Here is a 22685-nt window from a genome sequence, read left to right as displayed (position 1 = left end):
GTGAAGATGAAGCTTAGCGACGAGGGTTAAGAGTCTCATCTCTAGGAACAATAATTAGCCTCTGCTGAGGTATCAAAGATGATGATCGAACAAGTAATGGATGCACAGAATTCAGTACAAAAAGCATAAAGAGGGACCACTCGGCCGGTTTTAATGAAATTAGTAAGCGTTGCAGACCATTAATCAGTTCTAAGCATTGCTGAGCTCGTCGTCTTTGCTAACAGCTGTGCAGTTAAATTCTGCGTTACAATACAATTGCTTATATGCAAAGGAGATTAGCTATTATCCAAGCAATTCCTGTGTACACCGCCGCGTGCATCCCCAGTGTACGTGAGTTGTAATGTGATATTTGATTTATTTCTGTGTGGACGGGGATTTAAAGCGATACGGAGCCAAAACGCCGGTGTGGCTAGAGATGACTGTAACAAAAACATAGCAGATGTAAGTATCTTGTCAGAATACAATCGATAAATCCGTGAGGTAACATTGGTGTGAATACGGATGACTCCCTTGAAAGTGTATCAGTAAAACTTACTCCCCTTCAGGCCTTTTTATTTTTTGGAAAGCTCTCACTTTTGAGGCCGAATCGTGTTCAAACTTCCTTCCTTTGTTCCCCCGTATCATTTTTAAAATGATAAGAGGAGAAAGGCCAGACAGGTTTTCTGCCCAGTGCAGAGCAAAGTGGGTTTTTTTTTCATGGACACAGACGTATTGAAACACTTGAGTGACAAATGATTGCGATTAAAGGCACAGACGGGTCTTTCCCTGTCTTTCACATCCCAGTAAATGCCTCAGTCCTCTGATGGTGTGTCATTACGGCCAGTGTGAAGGCGAGAGTACTTCAAAAATACAATGCCACAGCTCATGTAAGAACCCTAAAAAAGTTTGTGAAATATTATTCTTAAGGCTGAAAAATGTTGCCTCTTGAACTTAAACACTTAATATTTCTAGTATTCAAAGTTTATTTGCTTGAATTCATAAATTTTTTTTGTTATCTGCATTTTACCTGAGTTAAAGATCTGGTCTTGCACCTCTGCTCCTTTTAGTCAAACATATTAATAAGGAACTATGTGATGAAGCCGTCGATGCCTTAATGTTTCATCGTGAAGGGTTCGACTTCTTTGCTGCCGGCTGCAGACGGGCTAACCTGCAGCTGAGTAGCTTTGCATTACAGATACTGCAGCAAGTTTACTAGAACAGGCCTTAAGTACTAATTTAATTCAGTCTGCTCAGTATTAGGCCTCATGCTGCTGTTGTGCTGTGCATGCTTCATTTTTAAAGTTTGGGGTCGAGTCGGCCTATTTTCACCGCAAACGTCGGGGCTCCACAAACAGTGGCACATATGTTGTCTTATGTTGTTTTGGTCTGTGGAGACAAAACCAGTCAATCCTATTGTCTTCGTCAGAAATTTGGAACCCTAGTAGAGGAGCATCTGAATGAGCTTTTATTTTGAAAAATGACTCGATAGTTTATTCTAAAAGGGCTGAGAAAGAGCGAGAGAACCTGCAAACTGTACACAGGCTTATGAGAAGTCCCCATCATTCATCACACACACACACACACACACACACACACACACACACACACACACACACACACACACACACACACACACACACACACACACAAATTCTCCAGTTCTTGCTTTTGCTAATAGTCACCGTCTCCAAAAATCATAAAGGGCATCATCAAGGCTTCTATTCCTGTGGCTGTTTACACATTGTCTATTCCCAGTCTCAGATCTATTTGGATCTGCCTTCCATCATTGGCAGTTTGTCACAAAACTTGTCACGTCCCAGGAAAAGTAAACACACTTCTCAGAACTGAAGATTTAAAAATGCAAATACGTGATGTCATTCAAGCACCGTCTCACAGGCAGTTGGGGATTGTGGTCTCAGTGATGCGCCCATTTGGGTTTCGTTCGAACACAGACCAGTGACCCTGCCGTTTCCTTTTCTGCTTGTCGGTTTCACTGCCGGCCACAGGCAACTGGAGGCTGTTCTTATTAAATAACAGGAATGACACATCGCTCTCCTCGGCTTCAGTCTAAAGGCTTATTTGCACTAAATGGGAGGAAATGGCGGATCTGTATCCACCTCCCTCGTGATTTGTCGGACATAAAATGAGGCTCTGTCATTACACAGCGGGGACCGTGTTTGAATTACATTTCTTATATTGACTCAGACGTGCAGATCTCAGACCCGCACGGAGCTGAACAGCAACCTGCAGAAGTCCAGTGCTGGCAGCGCTGGTATTCTGGATGTCGGCTGTAATTTGTTTGGGAGCATTAGAAAATATTCTGTGCTACAAAGGGGAATTTGTTGCACTTCAGGGAAGGAGAAGTCGGCCTTTGCGAAGATGATTTATCTTGTGTTTTCAGGCAAATTTGGATATGCAGACTTTACATAGTATCCTGTTGCACTTCCACTCACCCTCACAGTTCACTTATTCAATATCATTTCTACAGGGAGTTTACTTCTGGAGGAGGAGGAGGAGGAGGGTGTAACTCCACATGTACAGTGAGGATGTCTAAACTTCCTGTAAACAAACCAGACTGAAAACTTGGGGGTAAAAGATGCTGAGCTCACAGTTTTGCTCATTGCCTTCCAGTTAAGACCGAGATTGAGTCTAAAAGTTCACATTTGACTGATTTTACCTTGGCTGTGTCTGACATCAACCGCTCATTCATGAACCCCACAGCGAGCGCAATGCATTATGGTATTTATTGTTTGGTTAGTGACCAGTGGTTGTAATGTTATTTTCATGATGCATTGTGGGAAACAATGAGTCTGCACTATCAAGGTTTGGAATAAAAAAATCAACCAAACGTTCGTAAAGCCCTAAATAATAGGTATATATATATTATAACTGCCATTTTTTACCATATATGAAATGCATTTTAGGTCTATAAGCATCACATCAATTAATTGTCCTGATGTTTTGAATTTTCCAAGAGCCAGAGGCCTCAACAGGTGTATTTTCAACTGAAGCAATGAATACAAAAAGCAGCAGCATTGCAGCACTTGGTATTTTGTTGGTATTTTGCTGGGAGGTGACGAGTGCCACGCTTCCAGTGAGCAGGTCAGTTTGGTAAAAATCCACAACTGGGCCGAGGCTGTCGGACGCTGCTCGTCTGCCGTCCTCGCCGCCCTCCGGGTGTAATTTCAGTTAATCGCGAGTGGCCAACTGCCACATTTGTCCCTGTTTGTGCTGAAAAAACAACGCACGGCCTCGGGGCCCAAACACTGGAATGAGGTGTTGCAGTGAATCCGCTGTTTGAACGTTGACACAATAAATACCGGGCTTAAAACGCAGCCTCCTGCCTCCTGGCTCTTTCCCCCGATTGGCTCAGATTGAATTTTGCATTTGCACTCGTGTAACGGACCACATGACACGATGTGACCTTCTGTAAATGTTCTTTGTGTTTACTGCTGCTAATACTGAGGTGACCTTTTCGAGAAATGGTTTTAAACCCAAACGCGAAAGAGGCATTGACCACTCGGCATAGCATGTGGCAAATCATTGGCCTTGACTTGCACTAAATAAATATCAATCAATTAAACAAGCTCTGTTTTTCTACAGCCATCAATTATTTTTAATGGAATAATATATCTGCCTAAACACGGAAAAATAGTTGTGTAAAAGATGAATTGATAGTTTAAGGTATGTATAAACTTATTCTTCCTCATCAATACAATCGATTCATGAGTTTAATCCTGATATTACATTGCGTTTCTTTTCGGCGCAGTTCTGAGAGATTTTACCCTGATACCATCTGTGTCGACATCTGCAGGAGACAGATTAAGGTGTTAAGAGATTAACACCTGGCCGCCACTATCTTTGATACCTGGTGTGAGAGCGCTGAACACGTCACCCCCCCCAGAGCGTTCACTCTTCAATAAATCAATCCCGTTAAACCAGAAAGAGACTCAGAAATCTGTGTTGAATTAATTTGTTAATCAGTTTTTTTAATTTAGACATTTTTTACGGCAAATACTCGTGGGTATAGTGGGGGGGGGAGTTTCAAATGGGGTCGGACAGTTTCTCTTTTGAACCAAAGAGACAAATCAAGATGCGGAATGATGGCAGAGAAATGCTGGGGCCCACTTCCAGATAAAATCCAATCATATAACTTGAAATGTCCCAGAAATGGCCACTGATTGTAATGTGCCTTAAGCAGTGATGAACCCAAGAGTTTAAATTCCAATTTGATTCTCCCTGGGATAATAAATATTAAGATTCCGCTTCAAAGCTCCCTGCAAGTAGCTCTCTGGTCATTTCTACCAAATGCATGCTTTAGTCATCCACACCTGATGGATGTGTACATGTTTTGCCCGTACATGGACAGCAGGAGACACGGAGCAGCCTCCTGATGAACTCGATACCCACAGATTGGGTGTTTTGATTTGTTTGGCCCGGGCTGAAAAACTGGCCTATATTAGGAGAGAGCTCAGGCTGAGATAAGATCAGGTTGGAAGGTTTTGAAGTCGGGATGGTGTTGCAGGAGGGTATTGATGGGACGCCGTGGCAAAGAGGAATGCTTTTACATATCAGCTGGAAATTATGGGCGAACGAGAAGCGTTCTTATCAGGTCAGCGGTGACTTATTTGACACGTGCCGATGTGTCACACTAACTTTTAACAGCAGTGTTTCCGTAAAAGTGACAGAAATGTCAAGTTAACACAATACCAGGAAAACTGGAACCAGGAACAATCAAACTGGTAAATGTCTTTTGTTCCTGAGTAAATATGCCAAGTAGAAGTTGGGTTGGTAATTTGTTTCTGAAACTTTTAAGCTCATTTGCTGAAATCCTCTTCATGCCCCAATAGTCTTCAGCCGGCAGACAAACAGCAAGTCACAGAGTGAAGAGGGAAAAGTCTGGGTTTTTTTTGGGGTGTAGCTTTGAGGAGAGGACTGATGGAAGGTGGTGGGATGTATGAGTTGTCGCCTGCTCTTGCTTTCATGTCTAAAAAAGGTCTGTAGGTTCTATCGCAAATAACTGAAACAGGCTCAATTTTACTATTGGATCGGTCTTCCAGTTTAATTGTGTGGGTGCTCGTATATAGGTTGGTATATGTACTGTACACTCAAAGATTTTCAAAGTGCATTTGAGTCAAATGGTTTATCTTGTCCATTTTCCAGGTATGTTGCTTCCAGTGTTAAATGTGAAGCCCAGTTTCTGCTAAGAATTACATGTTATCCTGCTGCCACTCTAAACTATGGTGCTGAACAAGGTCAACATTTTACTTGCTAAACATTAGCAAGGTAACATATAAACAATATATTTAATGTGCACCTTTAAAAAAAATAAGGAATTAGTCACAGATCTTGGATGTGTAATTTTCCCCTCTGTGTAAATTGTGGCCCCTTTATGGCCCCCCGATTGAAACAAATCTTAGATCCGCCACTGCACAGAGCACCTCTATGTGTAAATACAGCCTCACAGTGAAGCATGGCTGTGGACTCTTCATCTCATCCTCCCAAACTGAGGGTTTGAATCTTTAGTGTCGGGATCACTTCGGTCACACCAGTGGTGAAACACAGTAGCAGCACTGAGTGAGAGAGAGAGAGAGAGAGAAAAATAAGTGTGTTAGTGGGTCTTTCTGGGTATCGGTGTCACTTGTGGAGTGGGAATTTGCAGAATGATGGGAGGAAGCTTGTGCAATGTTTTCAACAATGTGTATTTTATTATGTAAAGAGTTTTCCTGTTACCTCTTTTGAAAAATACCTTTCTATTCTGAGCATCAAGTTCACTGACACTCAAGTCAATTACACGAAATGTAACACAGAGCTAATTGGGGCTGAAGATCTTTAGACCAGCGTAGGAAGCTGTGCGCGCTCACACGCTGGGTGCCGCCGCCCGTAACACTACCACGGCGACTGTAAGGTAAGATAAGTTGTGCGCCGCTGGAGTCGTGGCCTAGTTTAGCGAGCCCCGCCTCCTCGGGGTCAGAGAGGCGCTGAAAAGTCAAGACCTCATCTCAGACACACACACAGAAACACACACATTAGCACATGAGATGGAGACAGAATAACACTGTGCTTCTAACAGCTCGAATCCAGTGGCTCATATCAAAGCCTGGAATCAGAAATGATCTCAGTCAATTTCACAAAGATTAAACTCAGACGCTCCGCCATCATGAATCTGTTTTTAATAATTCTCATTTGAAGTACGGGGCTTTGGTACTTATAGCCTATTAAATCCACAGATCCTGTGTGGTCCCCCGGGCCGTCAACACTTTCTGTACATACACCCCCGCAACACAACAAAGAAGCGGCGAGCTCGGCGGCGCCGTTCATCAAACCGTGCGCTTCGGCACAAGAATTGACCTGAGATTTATTGATTTTCTTCTTTTTTTACACAGCCATCCGCATGTAACTGAAGACATTGTAGTTTGGGCACGTAACGGATTCATCAAATATTTATTAACCACTTTCTTCAGTTCATGGATCCAATTGATTCGGGGCTAGAGAGGTTTTTTTTTACCCCTCTGGCTTGACTTTACCTTTGAGATAAATGGCTCCCGAGTCCCAAACCCTGAGGATATTTAGCAGTTCAGCCGTGATTGATCAGTCCAGACTCATTTTTTCGGGAGGGTTTATCTTCTCACATTCGCAGTGTTCGGCTCTGTGAGCTCATTGTTAAAGGACGCCACCGTGCAGTCGAGCGCTTTATTGTGAGAGCCTACAAGTGGCACCTTGTCCCTTGGTAATTATATTTTGCTGAGGTGTTTGTCTTTGTTTACAACCTTCACAGGGCCGTTCAATTTCATTCTCTTGTAAGGCTGCAGGGCAAACGTGGCTCTGTGTGGCGAGGAATTACATTTCTGATGAGCTGTTCCTCCGGCTTCAACCTGCCATTGTTGTCAGTCACTCCACGAGCTGTTTTCGAAGAAGGCAAAAGTATGGCATGGCGATGTTTGTGTGTGTGTGTGTGTGTGTGTGTGTGTGTGTGTGTGTGTGTGTGTGTGTGTGTGTGTGTGTGTGTGTGTGTGTGTGTGTGTGTGTGTGTGTGTGTGTGTGTGTGTGTGTGTGTGTGTGTGTGTGTGCACGTGACTAGTAACAGTACTGACTCAGTAACGTGTTTACAGAACCCTCTTGCTTTGATTCTTCAGGACAACAACACCCATGTAGGGTTTTTAATAATTTGGATACAAGTGATGCAACACCAGCAAAACAGTGATCCTTGTGGCACAGGGTGCAGGGGAAGGAGGGGCACACACACACACACACACGTACACACGCTCCAGCATCATATCGATTTTGTCAATGAACTGAAAGGGCAAACATTAATCAGACAGGCGTGACTGCCTGCTCTTTTCCTGCTTGATTAAGCACCGTGTCACTCATTCTTCTTGATTCCATTTGAGAGATCAGATTTGTATCGCCCCCCCACGATGCTTTCGCTTTTAACCGACGGCCGCGTTTCCAATCCGATCAGCGACGGCGGCGGTTTGTCTCTCAATCAGAGTCCGCGCCGCGTCCCGAACTCGTCGCTCACGTGCTGAATGAGGCACCGGAGCTCACCGCGCTGCCCTTGAGCTGGGAAGCATGTCTCTGTCGTACAGTAACACTTCCAAATAACGCCAGCCTGCTGTCAGGACTAATAAAGCTCGGTAACAAAAGCAGCATCTGTCATATTAACCTGAGCGAGGGCACTTCTTCAGGAGGGTGTGTGTGTGTGTGTGTGTCTGGCCGGTGACGACAAAAGATGAGAGCTTCGCTGAACCTCTTCACCCTCAAGTTTTTGAAGAAGTCCTTTATTAGTCCCGCAATGGGGACATTTGCAATGTCACAGCAGCAGAAAGACATCCCATAAGCAGCATGCAGTACTTGGGTGAAGGAATAGAAAGAAATAGAAATATGCAACAATATATTGAAAAAAATCTAAATGTAATTAAACCGGTATGTACAGTGTAAAGAAATATATTATGTGTCAGAATATGTACAGTGATTGGATTGCACTTAACCGCTTATATTGCACAGATTCTTTTTTTATTATAAATGAATTGTCAGGTTATTGTGTCATTATATGAGTGTCTTTTATAGCTCAGGATTTTCTCTCTGCACCATAGTTGTCATTGTGTCCACGGTGCCGGTTTTAAGCCAAGAGCCTTCAACCATCTGCTCTTTGTCTGTGCAGAATTTAACCCCAGACACTGGGATTGGGGGTAAAAGAAAGAAAAAGCTTGGCCCACAGCAGATGTTGACTTTAAAACTTCCTCTGTCAGGGGTCTTTGCCAGCTTGCTGCAAAAACAATATTTGGCAAGACTGTGAAACAAGAAATCCTGCTTTGGGCCAAGTATGGTGAAGCTGCCTTCAGCCTTAAACTGAGCAAAGTTTCACATTAATTAACGTCTGTTCAAAACCAGAGACTGTAAAATTATCCCAAGACTCCAATTATCTCTAAATGAAGCCAAATTATCCCAGATGCCCCCGCTGCCATCTTGAGCCGATGACGTCATTTGGAGCCAGTAGCGATTGAGGGATGGAGCCACGGTATTGAGCTCCTGCTGATACAAGGTCTCGGCCAATCAGGTGTCGGCCTCATTAACATTACCTCTTTGAAAAGCGATTTATCACCGAAGCGCAATGAATTCTGGGATTCTGGCCTTCGTTTCTCGGGGATGGAGAAACGCATTCGTCAGTCACAGTTTAGTCTAGTTTTGCCATCACTCTTCAAACGCAGCCTCTGAAGGATGCAGCCCCTGGATTGAGACCCAGCTTATGATAAAAAAAAACCTTCTAAAGAAACAATGACAGAGTATTCAACAGTTGATATGTTGCCAGAATTCGGTACAGATATTGATAATCTAAATAACAGAACACCAATCATTTTCACGTCCGCAATTCTTTGCCTCCCAACATGCTGAACTAAGATGTGAACAAGGCAGTGAATTTGTGTCCCTGCTCAAGAGCTCGCTGTGCTGGCGTGTGTGTTTTCCTTTCGCAGCCTCGTTACTTGCCCCGCTGCGTGAACTCCATCTTCTCTCTCAATGCACTTCCAGGGATCGTTTTTCTCCTGCTCAGTCGTCTCACACTGGGCTATTCTCCCGCTCGCAGACAGTTTTTCTGCTGGACCTCCCTAACGATGCCGGGCCGAGCTGCAGATAAACGAGGCACTTTTCACAGCTTCTCTATTCAATGATGTAATTGTTGCCACTCGTTTTCCTTTACAGCCCAGGTTTACTGAGGCCGTTTTCGACGTTGGGTTTCCTCTTCAGAAAAATGGCGTGAGACCTTTCTCTGCTATTATTTTTACCTGCAGCCGTGGCCTCGGAATTAGTGCTGGTTTGATTAACAAATGGTTTCCAGCACTCGGGGGCTCGTTCTGAACGCCGGCCGCCGCCGTCAAACCTCACACTGAATTTTTTAGAATAGCCGGGAGCGAGAGGGGAAGTGGTCTCGCGTGCTCCGAGGCGAGCCTGCGAACTGCTTCAGTTAAAAGCTCACATACCCCAATGGCTGTGCTACATACAGTATATACCATAAGAGTGGATTCCTGTGATGTGGTCATCTATTCTAACCTCTGATTGGGGCCACCTTTATTACAGGGGCGGGACACGCTTTAGTGTGACGATGCGTTCAGAAGAGTATGACACCTGATGAGATGTTAAATTACATCCTGAGGTGAGGTCGCAGGCGCCGTATCGTATTCAGAGCCCGTCTTTGACACTGATGACCTCGCACGTGCAGGGGGAGACTTGTTAATAAGTCATGTAACCCACTGCACTACTTTTACATGACTGATGGTGACATGGTTACTACAGTTGGTCAATAATACTGACAGACACATTAGTATCAGCATTTATGTTTGCAGATATGTGCCGATATGAACATTTTTATTTTACAGACTTAATAATGCATTTATGCTTAAATGTTACCAAAAATATATATATATATATTTCAGAAGTACAAGTTCTACATATATTTGGTTGCATTCAGGTTACTTAATACTTTAACTTCTAAGTTATGTTACTTTTAATTCTGCATATTTCATCTCCTGCTGCCTGATGCAGATTTTAACTCGCAGCCCAAGTTGTTGTCCTGAAGAACAAACCACGAGCTGTAGCCTCATGTCTATATTTAATAAACCCTCCCCACTTGCATGATTTTTTTCCCCCAGAATGCACTGAGGCTTGACTTAGTTGTCTGGGTAAGACCTAATGCTGTATTTCCCAGGTTACCCTCAGATTGTCCACAAGGGCGGCGTGCGAGCTCGACTCATGAGGCTCTTTCCATGGTCCACGACCAAAAAGCTGTCGTCCAGTAATGAAAGCAAGTGGTGATGACTTTGGTTCTTATTTAAGATGCTTTTACTTTCTGTTGCATTTCCTGGTACCGGGGGGAGGACACTCAATATAGGATTTAGTCACACGTGCACGAGCTGAAAATCAATTTTAGAAATCCTCTTAGCTCTTCTTTTTGTTTTCTGAAAATGTGAAATGATGGGTTATTACTATTTCTTTTGTCATTTTACAGAAAGCGTTAGCTCCACAGCAGCAGGTGAATTATGATCTCTTGGCTGTGGGCCACAATAACACCCTTTGGTGCTAATGAGGCATTTAAACGCTGTGTCACATTTCAGGTACATGAGAGGCCCAGTGTCGACAGGTGTAACTCTGCACTACGGGGTCACCCAGCGTTCAGCTGCCCTCCGTCAAGACCAGGCTCGATGTCTGGGGTCTCAGAAACACTAAATGTTGTATTTGGTGTTTAGAGGAAGGGGCCATTCTGACTTTTGTTGGGTTTTGTGTGGTGACATATGCAAATAGAAAGATTTTGAATAGAGTTGTTTGTTTTACTCATCTCTCTGTGATACCTGCAGGGCTAATGGGATGTCTCTAATTCCAACCTTTAAAAAAAAAAAAAACTTGAACTTTCAACTTGAAGCATCTGCTCACGCCTGACCTTCCTCCTCCTCCTCTTCTCCAGACAGCGTTGAAGATGAGCTTGAACTATCCGCAGTCCGCCATCGCCCCGAGGGCCTGGAGCAGCTCGAAGCCCAGACCCGTTTCTCCCGCAAGGAGCTGCAGATCCTTTACCGCGGCTTCAAGAACGTAAGTGACACACGGCCTCGGGCACCATTTATAATGTACACCTCCTGTGGGTGTTGTTCTCCACTGGACACCTCTCTCCCTCTTGGACATAAAATAAATCTTGTTTGGCTTTGATTTGATTTGATTTATTCCTTTACAGCAGGGGTGTGCCCACTGGCGCCTCCTCAAACAACTCCCCTTCCCCTCGAGCTCTCATTGCTATTCCGCTTCCACTCTGCTCGTGTGGCATTAAGATAAAATGTTGTTTTTTGCTGAGTCGTCTGCATCTTGCGCAAAAATAAATCTTATCAAGGCGAATCGCGCTCACCTCAGCAAAACAGGGATTCCTGTACATTGTTCACTGTGCTGGGGGTAATTAGGTCGTACGGGCACCCCGGACCGATCCAGGAAGATAAGTGACGAGCGATCGGTTTCACGCTCCCCGAGAAAATCACCTCGCTCCGTCGTCGCCCCGGCCGTAATGAGCTGACCCAGAATTAACTCAACCCAAATCGCCTGTCGATGGAAGAGAGAGAGGAGCGCGGCGAGAGTCCTGTGATAGAGAAACTCCCAAGAGGCCTCAGTTTCCTGTTGAGTCCGCACTGTGCTCCACCCACGTCCCTGCAAAGCCTGCCCATTAGGCTGCGTCCACTTGAGACGAAGAGGTAAGAGGTGCGCTAATGAGGCCTTTAATTCCTGCCCCACACTTTGCCTGTCTCCGTGTAACGATGAGGGAGTGGTTAGTTCACATGTTTATATACATGCTACCATTTTTTTTTTTTTTGTACAGTAGAGATTTGGGATTTTATTTTTAGCCACATGCACGTGCAGCTCTGGGGATCTTCATCACTTTGGTGCAGCCGCAACTACTCAACAACTACAGGATGGATTTACAGGAAACTTCCTACTTAGACGTTCATGGTCCTGAGAGGATGAAGCCTAATGACTGTAGCGCCACCAGCAGGTCAAACTGTTCCAATGAAATATCTCAATAATAATTGTAATAGACCTAATTTGTACAGCACAAGTGCTTTCCAGGTTTGAAAAAGGGTAGAACAAGCAATTCAGATACAAATGATATATGAGAGTGAATAAATAGGAAATCATAAAACCTAACAATTAAGATAAATGCTGAATAATAATAATCTCAGTAGAGTGCGTACCTCCACCAAGGCCCAACAGTCCCATCCCCTCATGCCACCGTATTTTTAATTAAATGATAAAATCAGAGGGGGAAAAAGTTCCTGGATCCTCCTTAAATATATTTAAGGCGTTATTTCAAAATCTGTGGAATAGTTTTTGTGTAATCCCGCCAACTAACAAACAAGAGGACAAAACATCCTTGAGGAGGGAAAAAAGCAAGGACATGCTTACAATAACACTGCGTGCTAGAATTAGTAAAAGGATTTCGTTGAGGGTTGAGAGGGGATTTAAAAGATGTCAATGATTCTGCAAGCGTCAGGTCCTCCGTCGAGGTCTTGAAACCAGACTCAGGACTGAGCAGAGCTGTGTCGAGCAGATGCGTTTGCCGTCCAATGAAGTATGCTGCAGGCGTTCCGAGTTCTCCTCAGGATGAATTGTACGAAACTTTGGTTCAATTCAAAGTTACTTATCTCTTCTGTGTAATAAGACGGACGCTGAAGAGCCAGAAGTCCAGATTGGACAAAGAAAGAGTCACGGCTCTTAAGTTGCAGCTACTAAAAAGGCTTTTGTCCATCAGACGTCCGTAGTGCAGCCAGGGTCAGACGGCTCATCTCTGCCTCGGCCCAACCCAGTGACACAGACGGAAATAAAGACAGGCTTTTAAGGCCAGCCAGACTAATTGAAGCTGGCATCGGTCCCATGATGAGAAACCTGCTCCTTCGTCCTTCACGTCCAAGGTTTTCTATTCAAATCAAATGGCTCGAACGCAGGCGGCAGGCCGAGGTTGTGTGTCTTGACAACAAAGTTTACGAGTCCTTTCCTTGTAGCGCAGGCGGACCTTTGTCTCAGATCCGCAATATATCCAGAACAAGACCTCCGCCTCCGGGTGTTGCTCTTCAGGTGGTATTAGAGCAAAGGTCAGACCAAAGGTATGAGAGGACCTAGTGTTTCATAAAATCCTTGACCCTCGACTACAGGAAATAACACGGTAATATCTTCCTGTCTGGCGTAATCTGCTGGGCTTTCACAGTTCACAGTGCGGGGCATCGCTTCGGGCCTGCAGATTAAGATCTCACACTCTTTCTATCAGTGGTGATGCCTCTGCTCGCAGGTTCATTTCACCCCCACCCACCCCCACCCCAGCTCTGCTTATTGCTGCAGCGCCTCGTGAAGTCTCATGAAGAAATTTCACGTCCGACTGGTTTTGTATTTCACAGATTGAATGTGTGATTTTTATTCTAATGGCTGAGCTAATATTAAAAGCATATCAAATGAATACAAATATATATTTTCTGACCCCTCGCGATGAGACTACCACTGAATAATGTGCAAAAAGGGGAAGAGTGCAGCTTCATTTGTATATTACCTTATAACGATACCTTATATTATTCCAGTTGATTTTTTGTCTTCATTTAGGAGTATATAAATACATGTATAGATTCAAAACAACGACTAATTAAAACCAAACTTGCCCGACAAATGAGCGCTCTGACGTGTGCTTTCACTTTTTAGTTTCACCCACGTCCCTTCCACTAACACGGAGGAGTCGGGATTAATGACCTATTATGCAGCCAGCCACCAGGGGGTGATCGTGACACTTTGGCTTCACTTTTGATGTTGTCCATCTTTATAAACAGTCTTAAGAATGAGATCAGCACAAACTCCAGCAGTCTCCATGTTTTCCAAGATGCCTGGTTAAAGTCTTTAAAATCAAAATGTGGAATTTAAAGGATTGTATGTCCTTGATGAGATAATTTTATTCATTTATCTGCGCTTCACTGATGCAGACAACAAAACATATTTCCCAAAAGCTGGATATTAAAGAACAGAGTGTGACTGGGGTCCTGATTTCCAGCTTTTCCTTTCCCCCGGTGCGACCGTCAGACGTGAATCAAGTGAGTGCAAACTGTGTTTTATACGGTGGCCTTACTCTCAATTGAAAAACCGCCTCGGGCGCCGATGTCACCATGAGGCTGACAAGAGGAGATAAACTACAATTAGATGAATTGTGCCGTCGGTGTGAGGCCTGCTTCAACAATCACCAACATTTTTACTGCCCTTTAATTTTTCCTTCAAATTTGTGAGGATGACTTAACGAGGTTAGAAGAGCGCTTGGAACAAAGCCATTGGTTTATCGCTGTCCCACTTCATCAGTCGGTTATTAGGGTTGACAGCTGTAATTGCCCATCTGTGTTTAGACACACACACGGGCACGCACCCACACACACACACACACAGGCAGGCGTGCACTGACTCCACAAGTGAAGAGAAATGATCTCTCTCCTCATTTCCTGTGCTTCGTTACACGACGTTTCCTGGCGCTGCTTTAACAAAAGGTCGACTGCTGATTAACAGAAGCTCTGCTGAACAAAAAACAAAAAAAAAATGGTGTGTTTCAAATGTACAAAGATGCTGCGGATAAAACTTTATACTTTGAGCAGGGAAATAATTTGATATTTCCTCCCAGTGCTGACATCTCTGCACTGTCTGCTGGAATATCACATTTGAAAGTTCTTCCTCTCTGTTTGATGAATGCAAAGCTTCAGGCGGGACTTGATCTGCTTAGTTTATCATTCAGCAAAGGAGTCGCTGCCCTAAATCCAGCACATAATCCCCCCCCTTAAAATGTGTAATATTCAAACATCCCTGCACAGATTAAACAAATGAGAATTGTGTTGCAAATTTCAATAATTATAGACAATGGAACCTTGGGACATTTCCATCAGACTCGGCTGAAGCTTGTGTTTTTTCCCCAATTACCGAGTGATAGGATGCAAGATGAGTCTAATTAGCAAATGTGAGGATGCTTAAAATGAAAAGCGTCAGAGGAGCAATAAGCAGCCGGCACATGCTCTAGTATTGTGTTCCCCAATCTGGCAATGCTGATTTGTTAATATTATAATAATACTGTTTCATCACGTCTTCATCATTTATACTTTGTAAGGAAAAAGGATTGGTTGATCTCTATTGTCTCTAGTCTTTAATTCTATTGGTTGCAAAAGTTACTATGAGTCACTTTCTGACTTTCATGGTCATTTTATTAAATAGGAAAAATATGACATCACCAAAAACTCCTGGTTTATTTAATTTTATTGCAGAAATGTCAATGAATTCCACCTTTAAAGTGTTAATGTGTAACTACACCCTCTCATGCATTAAAACAACACTGTACTGCAGAATTAGTACTGTGTATTGCTTTCATTATGGTGATTCAAAAAAACTAATAATAAAGTGAGGCAGACTGTTGGTTAGAGATTCATCCTGTGGTAAGAAAATGACTCCGGACTTCAAGCTGGTGATGCTGGTTTGAGATGAACTGCACAAAAGGTGAAAGCAAAGTGCAAAGCATTCAGGGGAACTTCTGCAACAGTGTTTGGACAAACTTTCTGAAAAACATTAAATTCCCGTTGCAGAAAGAATGGCACGAGTGCGTTGCACTGGTTTATACAGAAGAGTATTGCATTGACTTGAGAAAGGCGCTGTTTTTCTGAATTAATGATAATTAAGTCGTTAATTCAGGAAAACGGACTGGATTTTTTTTTTAAGGGAAATTATCTCGTTAATTTATATAATAAACTAAATAAAGATCTGCTCTGTTTTTATGAGTTATAGCTTTTTCAGTTGAAAGTTAGATTTTTTTTTTTTGAATTGAGAAAGAAAAGCAGGAGCTTCATATTTGATATACAGACATGACAGTGGTGAACGAAACCCTTTCAAAGCAATATACCACAAAATGTTCAAATCAGGAATTTCAAACAGATTGCATAGTTCAAGCCAGAATCGTCAGCTCAGGAGGAGAGTTTTCTTCTTGCTGCATCACTTATATCCGTGATTAATTATGAAGAAAACTTTCAAACTTCGTCTAATCACTTATTTTCCCGACCTCAGCTCACCCGACAATATGTGCGGGTGCGGGTGTGTGTGTGCGAGGCAACAGAAGCGCCGGGGGACTCGTGCTTCCTCTTAGCAGGAAACATAAGGCGCCCGTTTGAAGCAAGACAACAAGGTTTCATCTTTGTTTTCTCACACCTTCAGCTCCGGTTCTGATCAGCCAGGAAACACCTTCTGGTCCAGGAATCGTCTAAACTAGTGGAGCGTTTCCCTTCTCCTGCTAGATTCAGTATCATAGCTGCAGCCTCGCAAAGACACAGAAACTCAACGCCGCACGACGACCTGCCTTCACCACCACGCCGGTCTGAGCAAGGTCGTCCGCCCTGTCTGTGGACGGCACTTTTCTCTGAAAGGACACAAAGCAAGTGTTGCATAAGAGCGTCTTAGTCATTTCCACTCGATGCTGCCAGGCAACCACAAGTGGGTGACTTTCACTGGCTGTAGACACGATATCCGTCCAGGCAGTTTTAATAAAAACCAAACCGAGCTTGATTCAGTTACAGATACAAATACTGACGTCTCAGAATTTATCCTGGGAACAAACGTAATGGCTCGAGTGACATTTTTTCCTCTGGACCTGAATATTTACTTCAAAATTCAAGAATATACGAAATTTAACGATTTAACATTTTAGCTAAGGGCCTCAATATCTCTCCATCTACACTGAAATCCGACTTTTCAGTAAAGTCTGTGCACAAGTTTCAGTTCCACTTGTGTAAGTTGTTTATCGGAGTGTGATTGGCACATCTTAAACTCCGATTCGATGCAAAGACTTGAGGGAAGCGTGAACACGGACGCTGATGACCTGTGTGATTCTGCTCTGTCTTGCAGGAGTGCCCCAGCGGAGTCGTCAACGAAGACACGTTCAAGGACATCTACTCGCAGTTCTTCCCACAAGGAGGTTTGTTGCCCGTCTTTTTCTTTTCTTCCCGCTCGTGTCGCCGGCCTCGTTCAGCTGCCTCTTATCTCCTCTGTGTGCCGGACCGACACACACACACTCTCTCCCATCAAGTGCCGAAGTACTTAAGAGTTAAAGTTCCATCAAAGGAAACGCAGGGACAGTGGGAGACGCGGTGGAAGAAAGCGGCGTTTATCTATGACGCCAAGGGTTTTCGCTCGCTGTTGGTTCTCATCACTATGCAAAGATTCCACCCGAGGAGCCGGACAGAAAACAGTGGGAGGCTTTGATATATCTGTTGGGGAAAGAGGTTCAGGCAGACCAGTGCATGTAATGGCTCGGCACACCGGAAAAAAAATGATCTGAGGATGTTGTTTTAGAAAAAGCTACAAAAATTGTCCTTGCAGCTGTGGAGGTGTAACGTCAGCGTTGTGGTAGATTTTTTCTGAACTTGACTTGTGTGTGTTTGTTCTCCCTCATAGACGCCTCCACGTACGCACATTTCCTGTTCAATGCATTTGACACGGATCACAACGGCTCTGTTAGTTTTGAGGTGAGTCTATCTACTCTGTCTGTATGTGGAACGCATATCTCCAGAACCCTTCATCTGATCGGCTTCACCTTTAGTGTGTGTTTTGTTGGCGCTTCAAGGAATTGCGGTGTCGAATTTGGTGCGATTTGGACACATCTTCTAAAAGATATGCAACATTATGGTAGTATCGCATTAAATAACAGTTACAGAACCAAGCGATAATAGTTTTTAATAATATCCTCTATAACACTGTACCATCTTAAAATGTCTACAATAATATATAATGAAAGTTTAGCTGATTTTCCCTTTCATTTTCGCCAAAGTTTCTACAGTAAAGGGTCACAATGATCAAGAGAGCTGGAAATTCTTTGTCACATAACTTCGAACTAACTTCACTCTCTTGTTGGACATTTCAACAATTTCAAGAGAGGTCACCTCAGGCCCCTTAATGCATTCCACCGCCTCATTACACAACCTGCTCACCACAATCCCTTTAATTCAACCCGAGCGCGTCGACTTGAGAAGCCGTCAACACGTGATGAATATTCATGAGGGGCACGCATTTGCTTATACGAACAGAAAACCTGTCGTTACTCCAAACCAGAGCTTCACTAACTAATGTCTGTTCAAAAGTACCGAGGATCCCCCCCGAAGGAAAACGCAACATTACGAGACGGCTAATAATGTGAATAATGAGTTATTCTAATTTACAGCGTCTGCTCTCTTGCTGTTTCATCATTTGGCTCTTATGAATACCTGTAAAAATGTATGAAATCACATGGGATTCCGCATATTGTTGTGACTCTGTGATTTTATTTTATCTGCAAAAGGCTACTTTTACAAATGTGTGTATTTCACCCGTCGCTGCAGGATTTCGTCATGGGCCTCTCTATCCTTTTGCGAGGCACCGTCCAGGAAAAGCTCAACTGGGCTTTCAACCTCTACGATATCAACAAAGACGGATATATCACCAAAGAGGTTCGTCTCTTCACACGCTGATAAGAGGTGGCTCCATTATGCAGGCGTGATTAAGAAGGTGTTTTTCATAAGAGGCTTCAGCCAGCTTTGCAATTAGAGTTCACTCTGGTGGTTTGTATCAGATGCCTGTTTGAGATTTCTGCCTTCATCCCATGGGAAAATGGATATTTTAACAATCAATCAATCCATCAATCAAATTTTATTTTGTTTATTTCTCCAGACATGACAATAAACTGTATATTTTATTATTATTGATGATTCTTAATTACATTTTCATTCATTAAGTGGAATGAATGTCCTGTTCTCCATCTAATTTTCTTTTCCCGTCTTTATTGTCATCGTGATAGTGTAGAGATCATGTATGTAAAGACGGATTGGTCAGCAGCGTCTCTATCACCACCTGGTGGCTGGCCGCAGCATAGTTTATTAATCCCTTGTTTGTATCTTGGATACTTTGGCTTCATTTCTAGATAGGAAGAGGAGATGTGTCGTCCATTTTTACATACAGTCTATGGTGTAGGTAGAATCAGCCTTAATGTCATGCGTTGTCATGGCGATCCATCCAATGACTGTTGGGATATTTCAGTCTGGACTAAAGCGATGGTCTGACCAACAAATTGTTGTATCCACGGTAGCAGATATTTTTAAAAATTACATTTTAAAAATGAAGGAGCCACATCCACAAACTCGTTGTAAATATTTTATCGTTCGCGGTGACGGGGAAGGACGTAATAAAAATGATCCAAGTTGAATTTTATTGACATAAAGGTCAGTGCAGCGGCGTCAGAAATCTTGGTTTCACTTCATATTTTTCCCGCATCCCACCCTGTAGTGGCCCCTCCCCCTTTTAGAGAACCACCGCGTGGACCAATGTTTCTCTTCATTTGAACACATGTGAGATTCCATTCACTCCACTGTAATTGCAGCCAAAGCCGGGAACACAGGGATACTATAAAAAACCTCACCACATCCATCTGTCCATTATCTTTACAGTTTATCCTCTTGAGGGCTGGGGGGGGGGGGGGGGGGCTGGTTACAACATATAGACACAAACAACCATTCACACCTACGGTCAATTCAGAGTCTCCAATTATCCTTAAAAGCCCCAAACTCCACAGAAATAGATCCTGAACCAAGAACCGTAAAACTAAAATGATCTTGGTGAGCGGTGGGTGAGGGGGGTGTTTCCTGTGTCATGTGCATGCACTGACCCCCCCTCTGTGCTTTACACAGGAAATGCTGGACATCATGAAGGCCATCTACGACATGATGGGGAAATGCACGTACCCCGCCCTCAGGGAGGAGACGCCTCGTCAGCACGTGGAAGTTTTCTTTCAGGCAAGTGCGGCGCCGGCAGCAGCACAGACAACACAGACAACATGGCTGTCACAGTGAAGAGGCTTTAGCAGAACTTAACTCGCTTTTCATCTCTCTCTCTCTCTCTCTCTCTCTCGCTCACCGACAACAGAAGATGGATAAGAATAAAGACGGAGTGGTAACCATAGACGAGTTCATCGACTGCTGCCAAAATGTAAGCTGGATGCCCCCCCCGCCCCCCGACACGTCTGCTCCCACCGCTGCTGGCACACTTCTCATTACATTGTTTATCTTTCTCTCTCTCTCTGTCTCTCTCTGTCCGTCTGTCTGCAGGATGAAAACATCATGAGATCAATGCACCTCTTTGAAAACGTTCTCTAGCTTTCGGCCGAGCGTCGGAGAACAACACCATCTTTAGCTCGGCCCAATAACTGACTTGGACTCGTACTGTGTACAGTGTGCTATGCAGAACCTTTGATCATAGACTAAGCTGTTGTCCACGACTGGGGGGCCATGGGCAGGAGCACGCTGGGGAACACTCTGGAATCCAGTCGCCTTTTCCGAACGCGATATTGGAAAAATTAACGACGAAAAAAGTTAATTGAAAGGACAGAAAAAAATAACGGTTTTCTGCAGCTCCGGTTTGAAAATTTCACTTCAAGGTTTATTTCCACCATCTGTCTCCGGAGTCGTGTTTGTTTCTTTCTGTTTGCCGTCTGTAAACTGTGTTAGCCTTCAATGTTGGAAACACACTGGGAATAAGGAGGGTCTGGGCTGGTTTTCTTTTCCGTCGCAGCTTTGACTTGTTTTATGTGCTGCCAAGTGAAATCACTGTGACTTTTAACGGCATCACCAGAAAAAAGAGGAAAAACAAACAGGAAATCATGTTTCAACATTCCAGACTGGGGGTTTGATTCCAGAGTGTTCCTACGCTTTGCTCTTTTGAAGGAAAAAAACACACATTGTACCATTTTAAAATTGTATATACTATAGGTAATATATATATATGAACTCTATGAGAAACTTTAGTTCATGTTTACTTGCCAACGAGGATGAGACGACACGAGGACACTGATGTCAAAATCGGACCATGACGCGGGCGGTTTGTCCACAGAAGCACACCGGTAGCTCCATTTACCCATGAGTATAAAATCGGGCGGGTTAAATAAATGCTGCTTCCAGTGTATTTCATTTCACCCTGTGTATGTATATGATCTGTAAAGTAAACCATCTATCATTTTTTTTTTTTTTATTTCAGTTTCTGAAGCACTGAGAGGAGTTTACACTGAGAGGAGTGTCCGAGGTTATTTATATGGTGTTTTGGCCGTTGTTTAAAAAAACACTGTCAGTTGTACGGTATTCAAATGAAAATTCACTTTTCACATAATTCACTGTTTTTCATAAGACAAACAGCAGCGAGGTTCGGTTGGTGGGTACAAACTATTTTGCTCGTCATGTTCTGGGTTCCTGCTGCTTTCCAACTCTCCTGTGGGCTCGGGTCCAGCTCCCCCTGAACCCCGACCATTCAGCCTGATTGGTTCCTGCTGCCTTTGATTAAAGCATTGATTGGCCCCAAATGTGTGCAAAACAAAAGGCATGCTGGGCAGGAGTTCACCGACTCGCTCATGGGAAACTACTGAGGTACTGCCAACTGCAAGTGTCTGGATGTAATGTGAGTAATGAGTGTTTCTGGCTGCGGCCGCAAATCTGAGTTACACCTGATAATCAGTTTGATGCATTTGACAGTTTATCATGTTGTTTTTCATCATTACACTGTATGAGCAGAAATCGGAGTCACAAACTTAAAGGAAAGTCATGTTGGTTAATTTATTCAGCAAAGAAAATGGCAGGTTCTTCCCATTTGTATTCTTTTTAACTCGTGTTTCCCGGAGATGAGATGATGTGTATATTTCCATCAAGAAATAGCATCGAACCTGACTTTCTGTTTATTTGTGTTTGTGTGCCTTGCTGTTTGTAAAACTGTAAGTTCATGTTTTTATTCTCGGTACGTAACTGTATTAAAAATAGGGGGGGATACAAATCACTTTTAAAACATCCCGGCGGATGCAGATACTATTTTCTGAAAAAGTAAATTGTAGGACATTTTTACATCTCTTCTGTAAATAGGATCCGAAGCATCCGAGGCGCTGGTCACACACTTTGGTGTTTGTCTTAGAGAATATTTTGTAGTACTGTGATAGGTGGGAAAACACAGTATTTATTCATGTAAATGGACAAAACATCTGTCACGTTAAGATCTCACAAGACCACAGTGATCGGGCCGCAGCTTTTCCTTCGGCTGTGCATTTCTTATGATGGCGCATGTGGAATTGTTGGGTTTGACTGAAATTAATCCTCGACTGTATATTCCGAAATGTCTTTTGTATGCTCGTCCATGACCTTTTAGAAGTAGTTTATTACCCAATAAGAGCAGAGCATGTGTGAGGATGAAAAAGTGCATTGTTCCTTTTTTTTTTGTGTCTGACTGAAGAGCGGTTGTCTGGTGCCCCCTTGTGGCGACAAGAAGATGGCACACGCTGAGGCAAAATATTGCCAGTTGGACTGGATTTAACAAACAAAACAAAAATAAATTCTACATCTACAGACGTTTTGTGTATGTTTGCTGTATATGGAGAAATTAAAGAGTAAATATTAAGGTTATTGCTCATGTAAGATCAGGTCTTTGTAGTTTTGCCTGTATATACTTTATTGGATAGTGTGCAATGGGTTTCTAATTGTAAATATCCACCAATCAGCAATTTGAGCGTTTAAATTATGGTTAGCGAGCTCATTCGATAATGTCAGGAGAACATATTCATACTTACAGATCTGTAACTTTATCATTTATCTCAAACTGTAGGTGTCAACGTTTAAAAACAAATGTCA

At 43.3% G+C, this 22685-nt stretch overlaps 1 protein-coding gene across 6 annotated transcripts in view; it reads left to right on the top strand.

The window, feature by feature from the left end:
* The window catches only part of kcnip4a (potassium voltage-gated channel interacting protein 4a), a 114445-nt gene that overhangs the window by 88911 nt on the left and 2849 nt on the right, over window positions 1-22685 (top strand). For 4 of the 6 annotated variants that reach the window (XM_035148906.2, XM_035148909.2, XM_035148910.2 and 1 more), the window contains 7 exons: window positions 10937-11061; window positions 16906-16975; window positions 17455-17525; window positions 18375-18482; window positions 19716-19820; window positions 19951-20013; window positions 20133-22405. In XM_035148906.2, the coding sequence (XP_035004797.1) occupies window positions 10937-11061; window positions 16906-16975; window positions 17455-17525; window positions 18375-18482; window positions 19716-19820; window positions 19951-20013; window positions 20133-20180 (590 nt within the window). In that variant the 3' untranslated portion in view covers window positions 20181-22405. Of the gene's footprint in view, window positions 1-9593; window positions 10280-10936; window positions 11062-16905; window positions 16976-17454; window positions 17526-18374; window positions 18483-19715; window positions 19821-19950; window positions 20014-20132; window positions 22406-22685 lie in introns of those variants that run through there. The other 2 variants (XM_035148905.2, XR_007032386.1) reach the window with 2 other exon arrangements.

Source organism: Hippoglossus stenolepis, chromosome 23 (genome assembly GCF_022539355.2).
Source record: "Hippoglossus stenolepis isolate QCI-W04-F060 chromosome 23, HSTE1.2, whole genome shotgun sequence".
NCBI classification, from domain to species: Eukaryota; Metazoa; Chordata; class Actinopteri; order Pleuronectiformes; family Pleuronectidae; genus Hippoglossus; species Hippoglossus stenolepis.
Note: the sequence above shows the minus strand (reverse complement) of the source record. Positions and strands in the feature narration are given on the sequence as shown.